The sequence below is a fragment of the Nyctibius grandis genome, chromosome 2 (genome assembly GCF_013368605.1).
Source record: "Nyctibius grandis isolate bNycGra1 chromosome 2, bNycGra1.pri, whole genome shotgun sequence".
Classification (NCBI taxonomy): Eukaryota; Metazoa; Chordata; class Aves; order Nyctibiiformes; family Nyctibiidae; genus Nyctibius; species Nyctibius grandis.
In genome coordinates, this window is record NC_090659.1 from 111,689,569 (window position 1) to 111,710,284 (window position 20,716).

Consider the following 20,716-nt stretch of genomic DNA (forward strand, 5'->3'; position numbering starts at 1 on the left):
GTGTTCTGTATTTCTGAGGTGTGAAAGACTTCACGTCAATATGCTAATATTCTTCCAACATACAATGTTTGTATTTTGCTTCTTTTCTCTCCAAACATCTTCAAGAGCCAGGCTTTTCATTAATCACTTGTTTTTCTGTCCTCACTCCTGTCTTCTTCTCCTGCTCTTCTTTAACTTTTGCAACGTTGCCCCTTTCACAACATATCATTGTTTTGCCATCAAGATCACCCTCCTGCCCCAGTGCCTGAACACATTATCTCACCCTGATCTGTCTTTCCAGCGTAACAGTTAGCATTTCATCAGCAGCCATTTTTTATGAATCTATGAAAGACATCCTTCATAAATCAGCCCTGTCTTATTCAAGAAATAAATTCATTTACCATGTTGTGGAGCACAACCTTTGCTCTGCTACCACTAAGCGTGTGCTTCAAGTGCACATATATCTGAGATTTATTACACACTGCCATTGCACATGGAGCAACCTCTCACAAAATCAGGCAAAATCTATAAAGTCACAGCCATATCTTCTCCAAGTATTTCCTTTACATTTAGTTCTGGAAACGGGCCCAGAACGCACTGCCAAATGGCTGGCCATACTGCGTGCATGGCTGGGTATATCTGAGATCATGGTCCCATTAGCATTGCCTTGTCCTTCTGCTCCCTAGTTCTCATACATCTGGCTGTTTTACACACCTGTTGCATGTCTGAGTAAAAAGTTTCTTTTTGCTCTGTGCTTTTACAGTACCAGATACAACAATGCAATGATCCCAATCTGAAGCTTGCCTACCTAACTTGGTGTAAACAACGAGAGTACTGTTAGGTTGCTATGAGAACTCCACTGGCTTGGTTCCCACCACGACATCAAAATAGAGGCTCAGATATGCTGTTTCACTGATCTACAAAAATAATGGTGGTGAACATCATCACACTTCAGATCCCTAACATAATTTAAAATTCAAGTAGGGTGAAATGGTAGACATTTGAGTGAGATTCATCTGACTCAACTGCAGCTTTCTGTCTGTCTGTATACCTGATCTACATGCGTTAGGGAAGATCCTGAAAGAAGAGGGAGAAGTTCTCCACGCTACTTATCTCATCCCATCCAAAGACCACAGCGGGGCAAACCAGTATCCCCAGCCCCTGGAGAAACCATCTCTTTGCAGAGGAAGACTAGCTAACTAGCTTAGAGTAGCTAAATTTCACACAGCTAAAGTTTGGTGAAATTTACAGTGTCTTTTCTAGGTATCTTTTAGTTTCTATGTAACCCAAAATAGAAGGGCATCGTATTTTTGTCCTCTCTGATGTTCACTTTTTGGCAAGATATGCCAAAAGAAAGCTTTTAATATCACCACAAGCCAGTGATCAAGTTGTCTGAAAGCACCTGCTTGGACTGACTCTCCCTGCCCATGAAGTGACCATGGTATACCATGAGACAAGAGCAGAGCATGCTGGAGGCAGGTGGGATGGAGACGGTTCCTTACCTATTTCTGTATTTCCAGCCTGCTTAAACCTTTCTCCAGCATTCAGTTCAACTGATGGCTGTGTAGAAAGCAGTTTAAGAGCACAATCACAGAAGCTGCCAAGTTACACCCAAGTGTTTATACTGAGGTGAGATTACTCTCTCACACACAGTCTCCTCAGTGCGTAATACAATTGTAATTTTAGCTGCAACAAAGGTTTAATCATTGAGTCATCAAGGAGATTACTCAGTTCTTTGTAATACATGGGCAAGTTCCTCTATCTTCAAATACATAAACAAACATCATAATTACTCTGTGCTCCCTTCTTTTCTCAGGTGAAATATTTCACAACTTATATAAATCCCTTGTCTTGAGGAAAGTTAATCTTTAATGGTGAAATGCTGTTAATGAAGTTTTCTGACTGGCAGCTTTGGCATTCTGTTAAACCAGCGTGGTGTGCATGTTCACAGGTCAACTGCAAAAATAAAGCAATGAGCACTGCTTTTCCTTTATTTGCGAAGAAGAACTGAAAAGTCACTCGCAACACAAAAAGACTTCAGTTTTGATTAGTGATAACAGCTTGGTCACTCAGTTTTCCTTCTTCACTTGTTTCTTTGGAGGAATAGGAACCAGAAGAGGAGTGTCACAGCAGAAACCCAGTAAGTGATGAGTGCTTAGTGGTGGTCCTTTCCCTCCATCTCTACCAGGAGCCTGGCTAACACGCCATTGTGTCTTGCACCTCACCACATCCTCCCACAGCCCTAGATAGCTCCTAATACCACCCCCCCCCAGCACTCTCTCATGCCACCTCATAATCCATGTCCCCATACTGCATTTAGGTTACCAGCTGAGTAATGCTGTGCTGTTACCCATGGGCTGACCAGTTGCCGGCCCCACAGCCCAGCCATGGTATGAATTATCCACCCTCCCATTAATAGGGTTTTTTCTCCTCAAGCCAGCTGTTATTTTCCACAAACCTGTAGGAACTACAGCATCTCAGTTCAGCTTGGCTGAAGTTAGCCAGTACATTCGGTTACTGTGGGACCAGATGGACACACAAACAGATACACAGAAAACAGGATCCCACGTGGTCAAGCTAAAATAATTTTCTCAGTGTTTTTACTAAACATCCTTCTTACTTTCCACTGCACATTTCCATTTGGTTTTGTAATGTCATATTGCCCCTACTGTTGACCAGAGGATTTTGGAAGAGCAGGCAAAGCAAGGCAGAAGAGACATAAAAATAAGGAGAAAGCTGATCCACATTTGTTTTTCCAGTTGTTTCATATCACAAATTAAAAATGGTCATTTGTTTCTTGGCCAATTAGTGTGCTTTTAACAACGGTTTTTCAAATGGATCATAAGATCGTGATGATAAGACTGGATTAGGAAATGAGGAAATTATGCATCCTAATGTAATGTAGCATCCTAATGTGCTGAGACACACGAAGTACAGCATCCCTGGGACAGTGTCCTGAAAAGTCCTGCTTGCTTCTCTGCCTGCAAGAACCTGGTCTCCCAGAACTGGCATGGGAGTGCTTTAGCTACCAGAGTGGGGCAGGAGCTGCGTGTAATCAAATGCTTGCTAGAAAAGAGCTTAAAACCCACCTCTTCCCCTTACCCTTTCAGGTGAGCAACCTATCCCCTGTGCTCTTGAGTGACAGACAGATGCCCCAAAAATCTTGAGAAAACTGATACTGAATCTTTCTAAGGGTTTGGTACCTTAAAGGAAGAAAAAAGACGAGCATGGGACCTTACGCATGGAGAAAGAACTTGTCATTACCCAGGGAGGTGGTGGAGTCACCATCCCTGGAGGTGTTTAAGAGAAGACTAGATGTGGCACTTAATGCCATGGTCTAGTTGACACAGTGGTGTTAGGTCAAAGGTTGGACTCGATGACCCCAGAGGTCTCTTCCAACCTAGCTGATTCTGTGATTCTGTGATTACCTGGATGTACATAACTGCTCTTCCCTGCACTCACTCATAACTTCATGCCTCTTGCTGCTAATTGCCCAAATCCTGATAACAGAAAAGGAAGCTGCAAGGCTGGTGTTTAAGCGTTGATAGCCAACATGCTCTTTGAACAGCTCATGAAGTTTGAACCTTTTTGAACACTGAACCTTCAGACATGCCAGAACCATACCCAAGGCAGAGTACTGAAACCCAGCACAGCCATTGCAGTTACCAAGACAGGAAAACAGCAACAAATGCAGATGAGCTGCACAATATGCCTGGCTAAAACAGGGGCGAGCACTTCTCTGTGGGCTACAAAACAGAGGCAGAGACTCTTGCAGGGTGAGCACGCTTAATGACAGCCATCTCCGTGGCATTACTGAGTGTATTCTGTACACATACTTTGTAGACAGGACCTAAAGGTTTGAGATGCGGTTTCTGTGGTTCTGCCTGCCTTCATTAATTAAATCAGCTTTGGGGGGGGGGGTGTCTGTTGGAGTTTTTCCTCATGCATCATGTGCTTCATTTGTTTTTAGGATCTGTAAGCACTGTGTCTTGCTACCTTTCAATAAGTGAAGAGACACAGACACGTGTGTGTGTGTGTGTGTGTGTGTGTGTGTGTGTCCTCCCATAAAAGTGCCTTGCCCACGGGTGCACGTGGGTCTGCGCAGCCCCTGTGGGGCTCTGCAGGCCTGAGGGGGCTAAAGGTGTAGGGGATCTCACTGGCTGCATGGAAGTGCCTTTTCTGTATTTTATGAACAAATACTGTGTGGATGACTGAGGGCAATACAGCCTCCACGTAACTGAGCAACACAAGGTTTTAAACCCTCGGATAAAAAGCCAACATGAACTCTTACAGACTAGGTACAGGGTGGGTAACTCAGGCTTTTGATACACGAAGTGACTGTGGGGCGCCTGTTTGACCTTGAGCGGATGAGGCTGGTGTTTGTTTACTTTTGGAGCAGTTGCTGAGCATACAGAAGATTAGCACAGGCCAACAAAGAAAATGCTGATTCTTGCCCCAGGCTGGAGTTACGAACCCCACATTACAGAGCGCAGCGTACGCACCCCACAGCGACAGCCCTCGGGGACCGGCCGGTGCTCCCCACCGCCCCGCGCGTCGGGGTCCCGGGCCGGGAGCAGAGGGGCACAGCTGGCACCCAGCTGTTACAGCTGCCACCCAGCTGTTGGTCACAGCTGCCGCCCAGCGGTTACAGCTACCCTAACATCTGCTCCGGGTTAGCTCCCGACAGCTGGGCTACTCAGATGCTTCATTTTGGTTGCGTGGTTACACAGCTCACAATTTTCTAAATAATAATTTGCATAAAGGCATTTTAAAGAGAGAAATATATACAAGGAGAAGCACTTAGATTTGAAAATAAAACATACTTTAGTAAATCTATTATTAGTGTAATTTAAATGAAATAAAATGAGCGGTGTGTTTATCATATTGCTGGTAATTCAAAATCACCAAAGAGAAAACATATAGAAAAACATTGGTAGAGTACTAGAAACTATGTCCTGAAGGACTGAGTCCCCTAAATTGTCAGCAACTATAATGGGAACTGGTAAAAGCTGTTTTACCCTAGAATGAGGTTACACTGGTTAAGATGAAAAAACAATATTTAAAAAGGAAAGTATTTTTGAAAAAAATCATTTACAGACATATGGTAAATGTCATTATTAAACAAAAGGACTTGGTAATAAAGATGAAAAATATATAGTTTACAAAGAGCACTGGAAAACATTTCTCAAACGTGTGTCTGTATATAATACAAATATATATGCGTATTTACCTCTAGTTATGTTTCAGATTATTATCATTACTTTTATAAGCACTACTTTTGATTTTCACCCTAGATTATAGGAAGTCATTTATACAAGGAATATATTGACTCTTTTCTTTAAATCATGGTGTAATTTAGCTTAGATTGCAATATTTTTCCAAGCAGCTGAACAGTGTATTTATCACTTCATACTACTGTGAACAGGAATATTCTGAACAAACCAGACCCTTAGTGCAAAAGAAATGCACTGTGTTTAAGGAAGCAAGGAAAGGTTACACTGATCTCAGGAGGAGATCAAACTGCTACAGGTATATTCTGGAGCAAAATTCTGCAAGTTAACAAGTATTTGTGTACAGAGATGTACAGAAACATTGCCTGGACATGTATTTTAACGAGCTTAGAGCATGGAAGGAGAATGGTTATTATTAAAGATGACTTTTTCATTTCCAAGGGTGAAAGACCAGTTGTTCTCCAGGTACCCAGCCTCATGAGCTGGAAGATAGGGACGGGGCGCAGAGTGAAGCCCACATAATCCAAGGGGAAATGGTTATCGACCTGCTACGCCACTTAGACATGCACAAGTGTATGGGGCTGGATGGGATCCACCCAAGGGTACTGAGAGAGCTGGTGGAAGTGCTCACCAAGCCACTTTCCATCATTTATCAGCAGTCCTGGCTAACCAGGGAGGTCCCAGGTGACGAAATTAGCAAATGTGACACCCATCTACAAGAGGGGCCGAAAGGAAGGTCTGTGGAATTACAGATCTGTGGTTTTGAAGCCAGCCTCCTCATCACCCTCAGTTGCCGTGGACGGTTTCAGTTTGTGGACCAGTTTGTGGCCACAGAAATCAGATTCCTGGTGGAGCTATTTGGGAGGCTCTGCCGCAGCTGCCCACGTGCCTAATTGAGAGATCTGAGGTCAGACCAAAGAATGGTCCTTCAGATACCTTCAAACCATGTGACCAAAAGAAAGTGTTTTAGCACCAGAAGACAGTCCCAAGTCTCCTACTGAATGCTTTGCCTGTGTGTAGCTAACAGCAGGGAGTTATAAAAAAGATGGATTTAGCCCTCAGGTAATGTTTCTCTCAGCAGCAGTTTTAAAAATATAATTGTGCATGCCTCGAACCATGCTGAAATGTTTGTGGTGTTCAAGGCAAACAGAGGAACAATCAGTCTGGGCAGCTTTCCCTGACAAAACTGTGTGTTTATGTTTGCTGGTGGTAAGCATAATCACCTGAATTGATTTAGTGTATAAGCCTCCATTCACCTGTACCCTTTCTATTTACTTTGAAATTACAAAATCAAAGTCAGTTTTGCAGCAACGTGACCCTGAAGTGTCTGACAGGAGTAAACATTTAGTGTAGCACATAGGTGCTAAGCAGGTAAAACAACTACGCACTGGGAGGAGGAATAAGCAGACCTGACGTCTGTGTGCATAGTCAGGCTGTGTAACTACCCCACACAGGTTGCCTGTGGCTATCTGAAATCCCACAGCTTCATTTCAGGGCTGTGCTTTGCAAGGTTATTCTCTGTCGGAAATTAAAGCCAGAAGAACAACACTGTGTCATTATCCAAGTGTGGAAGCACTAGCTGAATCCTCTCTTCTAACCCTGCTGGAAAATCAAAGGCTTGCTCTCAGTTTAACACAGAGGGGAATAGAGCCAAAGAAAAGAGAAGTCACACACCAAAGTCTGTCTAAGAAACCTGTTTGGGAATCCCAATGTAGCTTCCGCATTCCCGTGGCCATTCCCTCATCCCAGCTTATCAGACCTCTCTCTAGAAGTTATTACCTCGTCCAAGACATGACCTGCTTCTTTCATGGGTTGCTTTCAGTCACTAACTTGCTCTCCTGCCATCCTTCTCACCCAACCCTTTTTTTTGTGGCTTTTAAAATCTAAATCTTGGAGTTTCACATTTAAATGACTCCTCTAACTTGTGAAGCACCTCAAGGGCTGCTCATAACATAGCGTCAGGCCTTTTCCTCTGCCTTGGCAAGGCAGGAGGGAGCAGGGCAGCTGGGGTTTCCCCATGACCCTGCAGAAGCATCCCTGTCCCTGCAGCCCAGCCCAGCAAGACCCAGACTCACGTCATGTGGCACGTATTCCCCCTTTCCACCAAGCTTGCACTTTTTTTGGGGAAACCTAGCTGAACCTCAGATTGACCCTGTCTTGATTTTGACCAAGGTATGTGCTGATTTGGAAGCTCCTATTCAAAATCACCTGTACAGCCCTCCCTCCACCATGCTTGATCACAAGGAAAGCAGCAGAAGAAAGCAGGCCACTGACAAAAAAAATCACAGGGTTTCCATGAAGATTTCTGTAACATTAGAGTTCCCAGGGTCATGATTGGGTTTGAGATACATTAACGAACACATTCTCCACAGTGTAATTAGATGGAGTAATTCCAAGAGTAATCTAGACGGCTGTAGCTACTACTTGTTACCCATGCAACTCAAAACCTGCAAAATAAGAGCTTCTCCCCTCCCAAAAATCAGTGTGGAAGGCTGAAAAATTAAACCTCAGCATTTTTGTCTTGGCAAGCACTCAAAGCATAATTGTGTTGGTTATAATCAGTGGATGGTTGATATCCTTGTCCCTTAGCACTTCATAGAGTTCATACCCAACTCAATTCATGACTAATCTCTTCATCAGTATTTAAGTATTACAATGATTATCAGTCCCTTCCCAATTGGTTTAGATTAATTTTCTGGTTTTGACTGCAAACCTAGCCCACATTGCTGAGAAAGTAGGAAGGTGACAAAGGACTGCACTGAGGATTACTGCAGATGAGGGCCTGAAGTTGTGTGGCAGGGGAATGGGCATGGGTATCTAAACACAGGCATTTATAGGAAGGCTCTCGCCATTCATTTTCAGTGTAATAAAGCTTTATTATTAGAAGTACAACATGAAGTACAAGAGAATAAAAGATACACAACTACCACATGAAACAGTAACTTGATAACATATATTGGTGCTAAGATATGGTTACACTTATTTTTGTCTTTTTAGTTGATTAACAGAAGGTGGCAGTGAATGCTAAAGTTAGCTGAATATAAAGGGTCAATAAAAGACATATGAACTATGCAAACCACCACATAGTCATGATGCGGTGATGACACGGTGCTCAAATTCTAGACCATTTTCATTTCAGTCCTGCTTAGAGAGTTGCTATTCCAGAATCAATTTCAAATGCCATAAACACTGAGAACTACTTATCACAGTGCTCAACAGGGGAATTAAATAAATAGCTTGTTTTTAAACTCTAAAAAAGAAGACTAATAAAGAAATTTAATTTTGACTCCCAGAAAGTACTGAGATCTTTGCTTAGATTGCCCTTCAATTTACCAAACTGTTAAGTTAAAACAATATTGGAAGTCTGCCATTTGACTGAAATAATAACTGCCAATGCATCCTCCTAGAAATATGGCAGCCCCGGAAACTGAGCTGTTCTGCTGCATGCTCCATAGGCAGTTACCCAGAAACTTGGTCTGCATGCCTCCAAACTCAACACTTAGGCCACAGTAGGATCATAAAACTCCAACCAAATCCCATAGGTACCTAAAATAGAGTTACACTTCCAACATCACCATAAAATCCCTTTTCATTCATCAGCAGGACTGCAGAGTTCTTGTCCATGCCAGCAGTGGAGCAAAGCAGTGTCACGTTTACAGCTAAATGCAGCTGAACAAGGGAGACAGGTAAACACTGTTAAACAGTCCAGACGAGGGCATATTTTCCATACAACTTTTAAAAGGCAGACATAATGCTGTAAGGTAAAACAAAGGGAGATGGCTAAGAAAGAAATACACATCCATTACATTTAAATAACGTTTTTACATTCTTAGTTCCATGATTCAGAATTGTAACTATGTACATGCTTCTAATAAAGGAAATAAATGTGTTGTCTGAAACAAACCAAGGGATATGAAACATAGAACATTCCTAGGAGCAAGATATAGACAAATCACATAAAACATACAGCAGTTCAAAATTTCATAGCACTGCTTAGAGTTACTACACATGACAGACACTTGCTGCTAAGGGGCTAAAGTGAAGAGAAAAACAGAAATCCCTGAAAAGTCTCTTAAAACAGACCAAAAAATAAAAGGAAATTGTCTGTGACTACACACTTTAAATAGGCCACTGCCTGTGAGGTCCTGTAACAAACTGTGTTCTGGTCTTCAGTGAAGTTTGGCAGACAGGGTAACTCACCAAAGCAAAGTCTAGAGCTCCTCTTTAGAGTATTCACTCCAGTTCTACAGTGGAAGTGGATTAATCCCCTCTATATTATTCATTACAAAGAGCTTTTCCAGGCAAGTCATTCACTTGTTTGCATCTGCGTAGAATACAATGCTTTGTGAACACAACATCTACTCATTACACTCATGAGCAAGTAATAAAGACGATTTATCTAACTCCCTAAATGAAATATATTTGCTGATCAAGGGCGTTAATTTTGATCTGCTTCTGCAACACCAAGCAAAAACCAGCACACAGTTAATCTCCTGCAGCCGCCTCTTCTGGGAGCTTTTCCCTCCTTTGGCACAGGCAGCCAGGAACCATGCTCAGGGAGGCATGAAGTGCTTAAAACCTGGTCTCTGCACCTACTGCTAGTCACCAAAGCAGAGCTGACATTGTAAGGCAAATACCGAGCTGCTTCTTTTTGCATGCTGAAGAAAATGGTTGTAGTGTGAATATTCTATAACACGGCACAGGTACATGCCATCGGCATGTAAGACGGAGCAGTTCTTAACACCTTTTCTTAGACTAAGTCTGTCATCCTCCAGCAGTAATAGCAACCATTTATCTGTACAACTGCCTGGCTGGCAGCTGGAAATGCCAGCATCATACGATATCTGATAAAGCGACTAAGGTCTGATTTCATGACCATGTACAATAATAAGTTTATCTCCATGCACTAGTAAGTTTATCTAACTCTTTTGACAGAATATGTAGTAGAAATAACAACATCTTTCCTGAGCTACTGCTAGGCAAGGACCTCTGTAAGTCACAGGGTACGTTATGGCACAACTAATTTCTAGATCTCGCTATACCAGTGAGGTTTGTAACCTGTCACATTTTGATGCTACTTCAGTAAAACATGAGGAGAGGAGAAGAGTCCTTCAGTGCAAAGAGCCTGTCCTGGTTTGGACTAAAACAGACCAATTTTCCTTTCAGTGATTTTTACTTTCAGCTAAGTCTCCTCTAAGTAACTGCACTTTCTGAAACTAACTACATGTTTTGCAGACAGTGTCTGCTTCCAGGACTGATAACGCTCAAAATTTATAGCTATCACTGAGGCACCGGTAGGGATGTTATGCAGAAAGGCTCTTGCTGTACTTATTCTTAGAGAAACCAAGGTCACTGCTAAATTCCTCACTGATTATGAGTGCAGAGCCGAACGGGGATCGCACCTATAGGGAGGAGCGGACAGGACAGGTGACCCAAAACTGACCAATGAGGTATTCCATCCCATACATGTTATTGTCAGTATGAAGCGGGGGATCACAAGGGTCTCACTCCCTTCTGCTATGGCTGGTGCCCAAAGAGGACTCTGTTTTTCTCCTGCCCCTGATCCCAATCCATGCATTCCTGAATCCAGTTCCTGTCTGTCGCTGAGTCCAGTCTGGGCCTTCCCAGCAGGGAAGGCTTCCCACCCTCCCCTGCAGCAGCAGGGGTGACGTGACCGAGGGAACTCAATCTTGGTTTTGTATTTATTTGTATATATTAAATTATTTCCATTATTATTATTATACTCTCTTTTGTTATTTTAGTTTATTAAAACTGTTTTAACTTTCCAGCCCGTAAGTCTCTCTCCCTTTTCTCTCTTCCTTCCCCTTCTGGGGCAGGGGAGGGTTAATAGAGAGCATCTGCCACCAGTTTAATAGCCAGTCCAGCTTTAAACCGTGACAGAGCCTCATGCCACCAACTTCCTTTTCAAAGATCCTAACTGCACAACCTCTCTGAGTATAAGAAACCTCAGCTACAGCAAAATGCACAGCAGATTCATCTAACTTAAATCTGGTTCAACTAATTCAGTTGCCTAAGCACAAGCATTTAGTGCCACTGACTACAGGGTATCCAAGATACCTGCACATACCTGGCAGACATGATGCAGGGCCTAAAGTCTCGAGAAGACCCACAACTTTCAAGAACTGCAGCTGGTGGCCAAGCAGGGTACTGTAAGAAACCTCAAATAGCACTAGAAGCCTACATGTTGGCAAATTAATGGGCAATAATTCAAACAAAAATTATACTTCTGGGATTACACGAGCATAGGCTTCCTTTGCAGATGATTGAAAGAGACAGGTTCTTCCAGATGATGATTCATCTGATCATCCTAGATGAAGATGCTTTTCACAGGATGCTTGTCTTAGGATAAGTTCAATTGTTCTTGGGAGTACCTTGCCTTAGTCTTTAGATCAGACTTAGACATCTAAAGAAAAACATCTACAGGACTGCTTATGATCAAGGATGTGCTAGTGTTGTGGTCCAGCTATTCTCAAATATGTACATGCCTTTTCCATGTAACCTCTTTGCTATCTCCTTACCTTTTTCTTAATTCTACAGGTACATATCAATTCCCTTCTTTCTCTTCAGATTTCTGTATTTGAAATTGAAAAGCTGAGCAATAATCATCTACAAAATAGTAATCACTCTACAGACTAGAATAAAGTTATTGTTTAGACTTCTTTGCCAAATTTCTATTTGCCTTAGAGAAAGCTCATGCAAATAAACTAAGGTTGTCAAAACCTGAATGTTTGATATCATAGAAAACTTCAAAATTACAATTTCCTTTCATTCTGAATTGAACCTCTATTCAGCATAAGACCTAATTTCAGTATAAATAAACTGTACTCTCTTTATGCTAATAACTGTCCAGATTTCATTGACAGACTTTTAACCATACGTTCAGCTACATTATTTTTTTCATCAGTATTTCATACAATACAATTGTGGAAAATACTCCATTTACATCAATCAAAACATTGACATGTCCATGAGCAATATTTTCTTGAGTTTTTCTGGATTTTGAGGAGTACCTTGACAAGTATTATACAAAAAAAGGGAAGGCATCAGGCTGTGGAGATGGCAGCAGCTGCATGACAAGGAACCTTAGAGACATGCAGGCATTCCTAGGTGTTCAGCTGACCAGGAATCTGGACTAGAGCACTATGAGCACGACTCAGAGATCACAGTGTGGGGTTCCTGACATAGCAAACTACCAGCTCTTTCCAGGAGACCCCAAATGGGAGAAGAAGACATGAAAGCATAGGTGATGAGTTGCAGGTATTCTGACTTTGGAAATGAGTAGTCATCACTTGCATGATTTAAAAGGACTATTAACATTTTTTATTTTTTATCTATGTTGTCTTCTATCTGTATTTCAGATCTTTTATGTCTGTTATAAATTCAGTAAGGACTTTGTAGTGAGTCTCTATGATTTTGCCAGAAATTACTAGTTCTTAGAATTAAGGAAAAAATGTACTGTAAAAGGGCACAATGCAAGTTCAAAGGCACAATTCTTCATCCGTTTTAATGAGAAGCACACACTTGTTACTGCACCACTAGGTGCATTACATTACATTAAGAAGCCTACACATTTTAAAACATTGCTTGGCTGTCACAAAAGGAAATGATCTCATGATATGTTAATGGCTAAAATTTTCCCACGGTATGACATTTCTGACCCTCTCTGGCTTTATTTTTTCTCTTGTCACTATTACAGAACGCTGCCGCTAGATGTCAGATTATGAAAGGGCCCTACTAGACCCCACAAATGCGTAAATCTAGTTAACAGATGAGTTAGAGGAAAGTATTGAACAGGGTAAGGAGAATGGCTAGGAAAAAAAAGTAACTTTATTGTTCTTTAGCTTTTGGCAGTATTAAATTACTGGTCTTCTAGGAAGAATCACACTATTGTGACACACAAGCATACAGGAAAGCTCCTGAAGCTACCTTCTTCCTTTGGGTTTTTACAGTTTTTAAAGCATCTGTCAAAACGAACCCTGATCCATTACAGGAACTTTTAAGCATTACCACAATGCTAACATTAAATAACAATAGAAAACTGAGACACAGAGCTTACCAAATGCAAATTAAAATCATATAAAGAAAAAATAAATGATCAGGTCTAGTTAGAATAATAGAATCATAGAATGGTTTGGGTTGGAAGGGACCTTAAAGATCATCTAGTTCCACCCCCCCTGCCACAGGCAGGGACACCTTTCCACTAGACCAGGTTGCTCAAAGCCCCATCCAACCTGGCCTTAAACACTGCCAGGGAGGGTGCAGCCACAACTTCTCTGGGCAACCTGTTCCAGTGTCTCACCACCCTCACAGTCAAGAATTTCTTCCTAATATCTAATCTAAATCTACCCTCTTTCAGTTTAAAACCGTTCTCCCTCATCCTATCACTACTTGCCCTTATAAAAAGTCCCTCTCCCGCTTTCCTGTAGGCCCCCTTCAGGTACTGCAAGGCTGCTATGAGGTCTCCTGGAAGCCTTCTCTTTTCCAGGCTGAAGAGTCCCACCTCTCTCAGCCTGTCAGTTCCTTCAGTCATCATAGACTTACCTCTATTCACAATCATCTGGCTCAATGGCCTTGCTCTTCAGCCCCCTGCTCACAGCTAGATTACACTATGGGTCTTGGTGATGAAACGTCACGCTATATTTACATCCAAGCAAGTTGGCAAACTGGACACTGTAAAGAAAAGGAGACTTGGTACATCCTCTATGTCACGTCATGGAGTTGAATAGTCTCCATAGCAGGTTAAGGGACATTGTGCAAAGATCCGAGCTAGGAAGACAGCCCTGGATGACATCCTGATACCCACCAGAAGGAGCAGCCTTGGACCATGAATCCTGCTCCTCTGTCATCATGGCCACGACTTCCCAGGACAAGAGCTATAAAGGGGAGGGACGGGGAAAAGGCAATGTTCTGTGTAGAAGTACAGGACAAAAAAGCTTCCCACTTTGATCAGCATACAGGACAAGCTCTGTATTCTGTGATTACACCAGTTATATCTGGTTGCTCTATCCATGTTTATAGCAAAAAAAAAGTGCTTCAGAGAACTTGATTCTCTTCTAGTACCTTGTGTAAAGTGGAATGATACAAATTAATTTTGATCACAGTGAATGATACTAAAACCAAAGCTGATGTCAGACTTATCCCTTCCTAACTATGGAGGGAAAGCCATGAGACACAATGCATAAAACACTGAAATTAAGAGTTAATTACTTGGGATGAGAAAGGGACTTTAGGTTGCATCAGAACCATGCTGTAACACTATCTCATGGCACTGCACAACCTTATCCCTTCAGCTGAATGCACTAAGTGGGCATGAATCATCGTGTTGCGCTACTGGGAATATGAATTTTCTAAATCTGATCCTCAATTTCCTTCCCAATTGTGGCTAAATTATTCCTTTTCACTGGAGCCTTTCAGTCGCTGGTCATGGTCACATCTGTGAAAAGGCACCTTGTCTCATTATCTGCTTCCTAGGTTGATGCTAGGTTATCTTTCCTTCCAAGAAAGAAGCACTTCAGTATTCATTAAGGACGTAGTTTCTGAAACCCTATGTGGTGGGCGTTTCTTTCACTTTCTTCTGCTATTATTTGCTACATCATCATGACTCTTATCCCTTTGATGGCCTACGTGGGACCCTGGCACATGCTTTTGCCCCAGTGAAGGACTGGGAGGGGACAATGATTTTGACAGTGCAGAGAACTGGACCATGGGAACAAATGGTACATGGAAATAGCTTACAAATTTTGCAGATTCAAGGACTTTCTATGAAACAATCATTGACATTTACATCCAGAAGTCAGTCTATTCCTGAGCTACCTGGGGAGAAACAGCATAATGATGTGGGATGTCAGAACAGTTTACAATGTCAAAGTGTGAAATGTGAAAACTTAAATTAGGGGATAAATTTGAGGTCAGTTTGGAAAGTGAATAATAAACGAACAGACTGATAAGCCTTAATCCCAAGCAATCTCATTGAAACAAGTATAAGGAAAAGGATCTAAACTTACTCTTTCAAAACTGAAGTAACTCAATAAATCCTGAAAGGGTTATTTCTGACCTATTATCCTGGTTTCATGGGGATAACATTTATAGAATCACTTTTGTGGTACATTTTGTTTCAGTTTGTGGCCAGCCATGGTGATGAAGGCTATGAGCAGTTAAATCCAGGACAGCTGACCCAGGCTGGCCCACAGGTGTATTCTATATCATTAATGTCACATTCGCTATAAATGAGAAAGCTTGCTGGGGATGGGTGGTGTTCTTTGTTCTGTTCTCCTCTTACCTTTCTTGTTCTCCTCCTCAATGATTGCTCTCCCTGGAGCAACTTGCCACCACTCTGTGGGCTAAGTATAATTTTGTGTGTTTTGTATTAGTATTGATATTGTTTTCCTTATTTTATTAAATCTGTTTAAATTTTAATCCATGAATCTCCCTCCTTTTCCCAATTCCCTTCCTTGGTCAGGGAGGGGACATTGGGTGATAGAATAACTGCTTATTGTTTAGTCCTGGGTGCAGGCTAAATGAAGACACCTATCATTCTGTAGCAGGAGGTGGGATAACAAAATTTGATCCATTATTATCTGTGAAAATAATTTAACAAAATAGCACAATCCACAGTTTTTACTGCTGGCCACTGAGGATCAACATATATATATATATATAAACTTGTTATGTTGTTTATTGTGCTTTGCTAAGGACCCACTGAATAACAGTTTACCTGTTGTGTGACGGAAGACTTTATGACCCTAATATGAGTGATTGCTGGTTTAATGCTAAGCCCATCATGAAGAGCTTTGAAAGATCAGCACTGGAACACTTATCAGCTTGTAGTGTTGAGGAGAAAAATACTGAAATGTCTGTGAGACATACTGGTTCCTTGTCTTCAGTACATTAAGCAGTGTCAAAGAAGTAATAATCTATACTGTTAAATTATTAACTTGGTCCCTGGCACGGCTTTGTCCCAGACAAACTAGGATTTGGACATGATTCGGGAGTCAGTACAGTTCAGAGACCTTCCTCAAGAAGCAATCTGCATGTACCTGCTCTGTTTTGAAAGACAATTTTAGACAAGAGGAGAGTGGTTCCAGGCCTGTTTATTTTATTAGCACAGTGATAGTCAGTGTTTGCTCTTTGCATCTTGATGGCTTGCTGCACTCCTGTGGATAAGCATGACATGCCTGACCCTGCTTTCTTGTTTATATCATCAGGTTTTTTTCCCAACTGATAGGCTGTCTATCATCCACCTGGGTCTTACCTGATCCTTTCCCCTTCAGAGTGCTCTGAGAGCACATCCAGGTTTTAGTAACCTTTCTTTTGGGAGCTAATAAAGAAAACAAACCTGGCTCTTAGTTAAAAATCAGAGATCCAACCTTAAAACCCTGTAAAAAATTGCAAAAGCTTTTTTTTCCTGGATATTCCACTGCTTCACAGGGGTTTTTTTGAGAGTACATCCTCTCATTCATCTCAGTCCTCTTTGGGTGGGTTTGTTTGATAGTGCCACTGAAATATACTGCCATGGGAGGTCCTGTTCAATGCCTGCTGTTTGTCCAACCACACTCTATAAAATCCTTCTTTACAAGGCAGTCATAAGACTAATGTCTTCTATTACTGTGTCATTCGGTCTCTAGTCGAAACAATCAACTTTAAACATGTCCAAGGCAACTGACAAGCTGCTGTCTGCAGAGCTCTCTGCCAAGCCTCAGGCTCTTCGAAGCTCTGGACTGTTTTTTTTCTAATCTGCCTGAGAGCTCAGCTTTCATCTGCCTGATTTCAGGATCCATACTGATTGTTTCATCTGAAGTATTTAGAAGCTCAATCCCATGTTATTTCTCCAGTCATTCATTTTACCAGATAGGTCCAACTCCAGCCATAGATCACTGACCCAAGTGAAAGCATTCCCAAGAATTTAAACATCACTTCTTGCACAGATTGCCACTATCTCCTCCAAGTTTCTGTGAAAGTTCACCAAATTTGGTCTTCCGAGATAAGCGAAAATTCTACCTTTTCCAAAAAGCAGTGTAAACGCAGAATCCTGACCTCTAACCCTCAGGTGGTAAGAAATACAATCATCTGCCCATGACGGAAATACCTGTGGGGATTTTTCATTATTTAGGATGTAATTTATTCACTGTTGCTGCCCATGAATTTGGACATACTCTGAGCCTTGGGCATCCCACTGATCCATCTGCTTTGATGTATCAGTCTCCGTTTGAATTTTGTTTGCCAAAGGATGATGTGAAAGGGATTCAAGCATTATATGGTACATTCTGTATACATCTTAAAGAACAATCTACTTAACATGAAATGAAAAGAATTGCAGGCAGTTTCTGCCACTTTTGATGCTGGTACAGTGCTGGGAAAAGTAATTTTTGTCTTCAGAGATGGGTAAGGTTTACACTCCCTCTGTCATCCAGTGTGCTAGTCCTGACTCAAGAGATGTTTCTAGATGTTTTCATAGAATCATAGAATGGTTTGGGTTGGAAGGGACCTTAAAGATCATCTAGTTCCAACCCCCCTGCCGCAGGCAGGGACACCTTTCCACTAGACCAGGTTGCTCAAAGCCCCATCCAACCTGGCCTTGAACACTGCCAGGGAGGGGGCATCCACAGCTTCTCTGGGCATCCTGTGCCAGTGTCTCACCACCCTCACAGTCAAGAATTTCTTCGTAATATCTAATCTAAATCTACCCTCTTTCAGTTTAAAACTGTTACCCCTCATCCTATCACTACATGCCCTTGTAAAAAGTCCTTCTCCTGCTTTCCTGTAGGCCCCCTTCAGTTACTGGAAAGCTGATAGAAGATCTCCCCGGAGCCTTCTCTTCTCCAGGCTGAACAGCCCCAACTCTCTCAGCCTGTCTCCATAGGAGAGGTGCCACAGCCCTCTCATCATCTTCGTGGCCCTCCTCTGGACTCGTTCCAACAGCTCCATGTCCTTCTTATGTTGGGGGCCTCAGAGCTGGACACAGTACTCTAGGTGGGGTCTCATGAGAACATAGTAGAGGGGCAGAATTACCTCCCTCGATGTGCTGGCCATCCTGCTTTTGATGCAGCCCAGGATACGATTGGCCTTCTGGGCTGCAAGCACACATTGCCAGCTCATGTTGAGCTTCTCGTCAACCATCACTCCCAAGTCCTTCTCCTCAGGGCTGCTCTCAATCCATTCTCCACCCAGCCGGTATTCATGCTTGGGATTGCCCCAACCCACAGGCAGGACCTTGCACTTGGCCTTGCTGAACTTCATGCAGTTCACACAGGCCCAGCTCTCAAGCCTGTCAAGGTCCCTCTGGATGGCATCCTGTCCCTCCAGTGTGTCCACTGCACCACACAGCTTGGTGTCATCGGCAAACTTGCTGATGGCGCACTCAATTCCACTGTCCATGTCACTGACAAAGATGTTAAACAGGACCAGTCCCAATACAGACCCCTGAGAACGCCACTCGTCACTGGTCTTCACTTGAACACCAAGCCGTTGACTGTAACTCTTTGAGTGCAACCATCCAGACAATTCCTTATGCGCTAATCCACTGAGTCCATCCGTCAAGTCCATGTCTCTTCAATTTAGAGACACGGATGTCATGCGGGACAGTATCAAATGCTTTGTACAGTTTCTCAATGTTTTGTATAGTTTCGCTGTGGAGTAGATGAAACTTGAGTTTCTATGTTGGCAATAAGCTTTCGTATGAGACAAAGACTATGTTTTCCTAAGACTTTGTTGTCCAGCTGTGATAAAGGAGATGAACACTTCTTTCCTTCCAAAGAAGTTAAATCATGACTGCACTGAAGTCAGTCATAAGTTCCTTTATATCTGGGGGGAGACTCTGCCTTCAAAGGATTACAGTATCTTGACAAAAAAAAACACTCTGCGAGATGGTTTCTGGCCTGTGGAACAGATGATCATTCCCTGTTACAGGGAGTTCTTTGAAAGCAAGGCCACAGTTTGACTTGGACTTGTTACCTCCTGAGCAGATGCTTCAGTGGCTGAGGAGGGTGAAGATGGATGCATGCCCTTTCTGTAAGAGTATCAATCAAATTATCACTTAGAAGAGGGCAGCCAATGATTGCTTGGATCCATTTCAGCCCAAGTTTACAGCAGAAATCCCAAACCCTAATTCTTCTGCTGAGCTGAGACAACTTTTCCCTCTTTGCTGGCTTGCAACTTCAGCTACTGCGAAACCAGGCACCAAGGGGACCAAGAACCTCTTCTGTGAAAAAATTAATGTTCTTTCAGATAACAATCAATCAGCATTCTGCTTAAAGCTGTGACAATCACTGTTTCCCTTGGGCTTTCCAGACTTAAAGCAGTCAGCTTGTTTGTACCATTTTGGAGCAACCGTCTGTTGAAATCCCATATACTGCAGCCACACTTCACCACAGCCTACCATGAGCTGGTAGGGAGTCATGCAGGATTTCACTGGGCTTGTGACTTAATAGTACTTTGCCAAAAATAATGATTGTCAGCAAAATACTTTGGAAAACAAAGAAAACTTCCTAAAATGAAATGCAATTTATGTGATTTTAATTTTTCATCAGGAACTGAAACATGCCCAGATTTCATAAATTGGTTGCCATATCCATTGTGGCCTGTGAGTCATCTCCTAGATCTATGGCAGAAAGAACTTTTTTTAAAAAAAGTTTTTTATTGCCACTCAGTCTTTCATTCTGAGGCTCGTAGAGGAAATACTGCCTGCAAAAACGCCTGACAGACCAGAGGAAACATGACTGTAGCTGGACTAATGCATTAATCAGTGCTGGGGACTGATCTCCATCTGTAGATACAACCAATATGACCAGATCAAAGAGAAATCCTAGGACTGCTATGATGAGGCTACTAGACTGAAGTGTATATGGAGCCTAAAACCTAAGGCTACATCTGTATCAGGAAATAAGATACAATTGGGACCATTCTCTGGCACGGAGGCCAACAGGCATAAAACAGCTCACACCCACATTATTAAACTCTCTTAATCTCCGAGACATGTTGGCTACAACCCAACTGGTTATTGGGAATTGTCCCTGACCCATGACATGTCCTGAATAGTGCCCAGAAACCGTTCAGAGGGTGGTTCTGAAATGGAACCATCCAAGAGGCACTCCAGCAATTTAGCAGTATAGCGGACTGAGATCTAGTGCCTGGGTATGTTTTGCAGCACCACAAAATTTACTAATACCAGCCATAGCCTGAGCATCTATCCGTCCCTCTCAAACTCCATCAAACACCAGGCTCACAGATGCCAGTGCAACAGCTTCCAGTGAGTCCCACAAGGTAAAATGCTTTCTGCTTTTCTCACCTAGTCTCCTTCCTTTTAATTTTATACCCATTTAGTTAGTTCCCATTTAATTTTTTGTCTGGCAGTCTGACAAGACAATTTAGATGACTTTGACAAGAATTTGAATTAAGAGTTGCAGCTGCTGCAACCATTTCGCAAAAAGGCAACATAACAGTGGCTTATAGAAAGCCACGACACCAGAGTAAAAAAGGGAAGAAATTAT

The 20,716-nt window shown here is 42.3% G+C and overlaps 1 protein-coding gene across 1 annotated transcript; it reads left to right on the forward strand.

The window, feature by feature from the left end:
* Positions 1-13,839: 13,839 nt before the first annotated feature.
* Positions 13,840-17,525, forward strand: LOC137660464 (matrix metalloproteinase-20-like). Its single transcript, XM_068395327.1, is given in 4 exon segments — positions 13,840-13,881; positions 14,765-14,882; positions 14,885-14,947; positions 17,341-17,525. Coding segments are annotated over 4 exon segments (408 nt in total).
* The last annotated feature ends 3,191 nt before the right edge of the window (positions 17,526-20,716 follow it).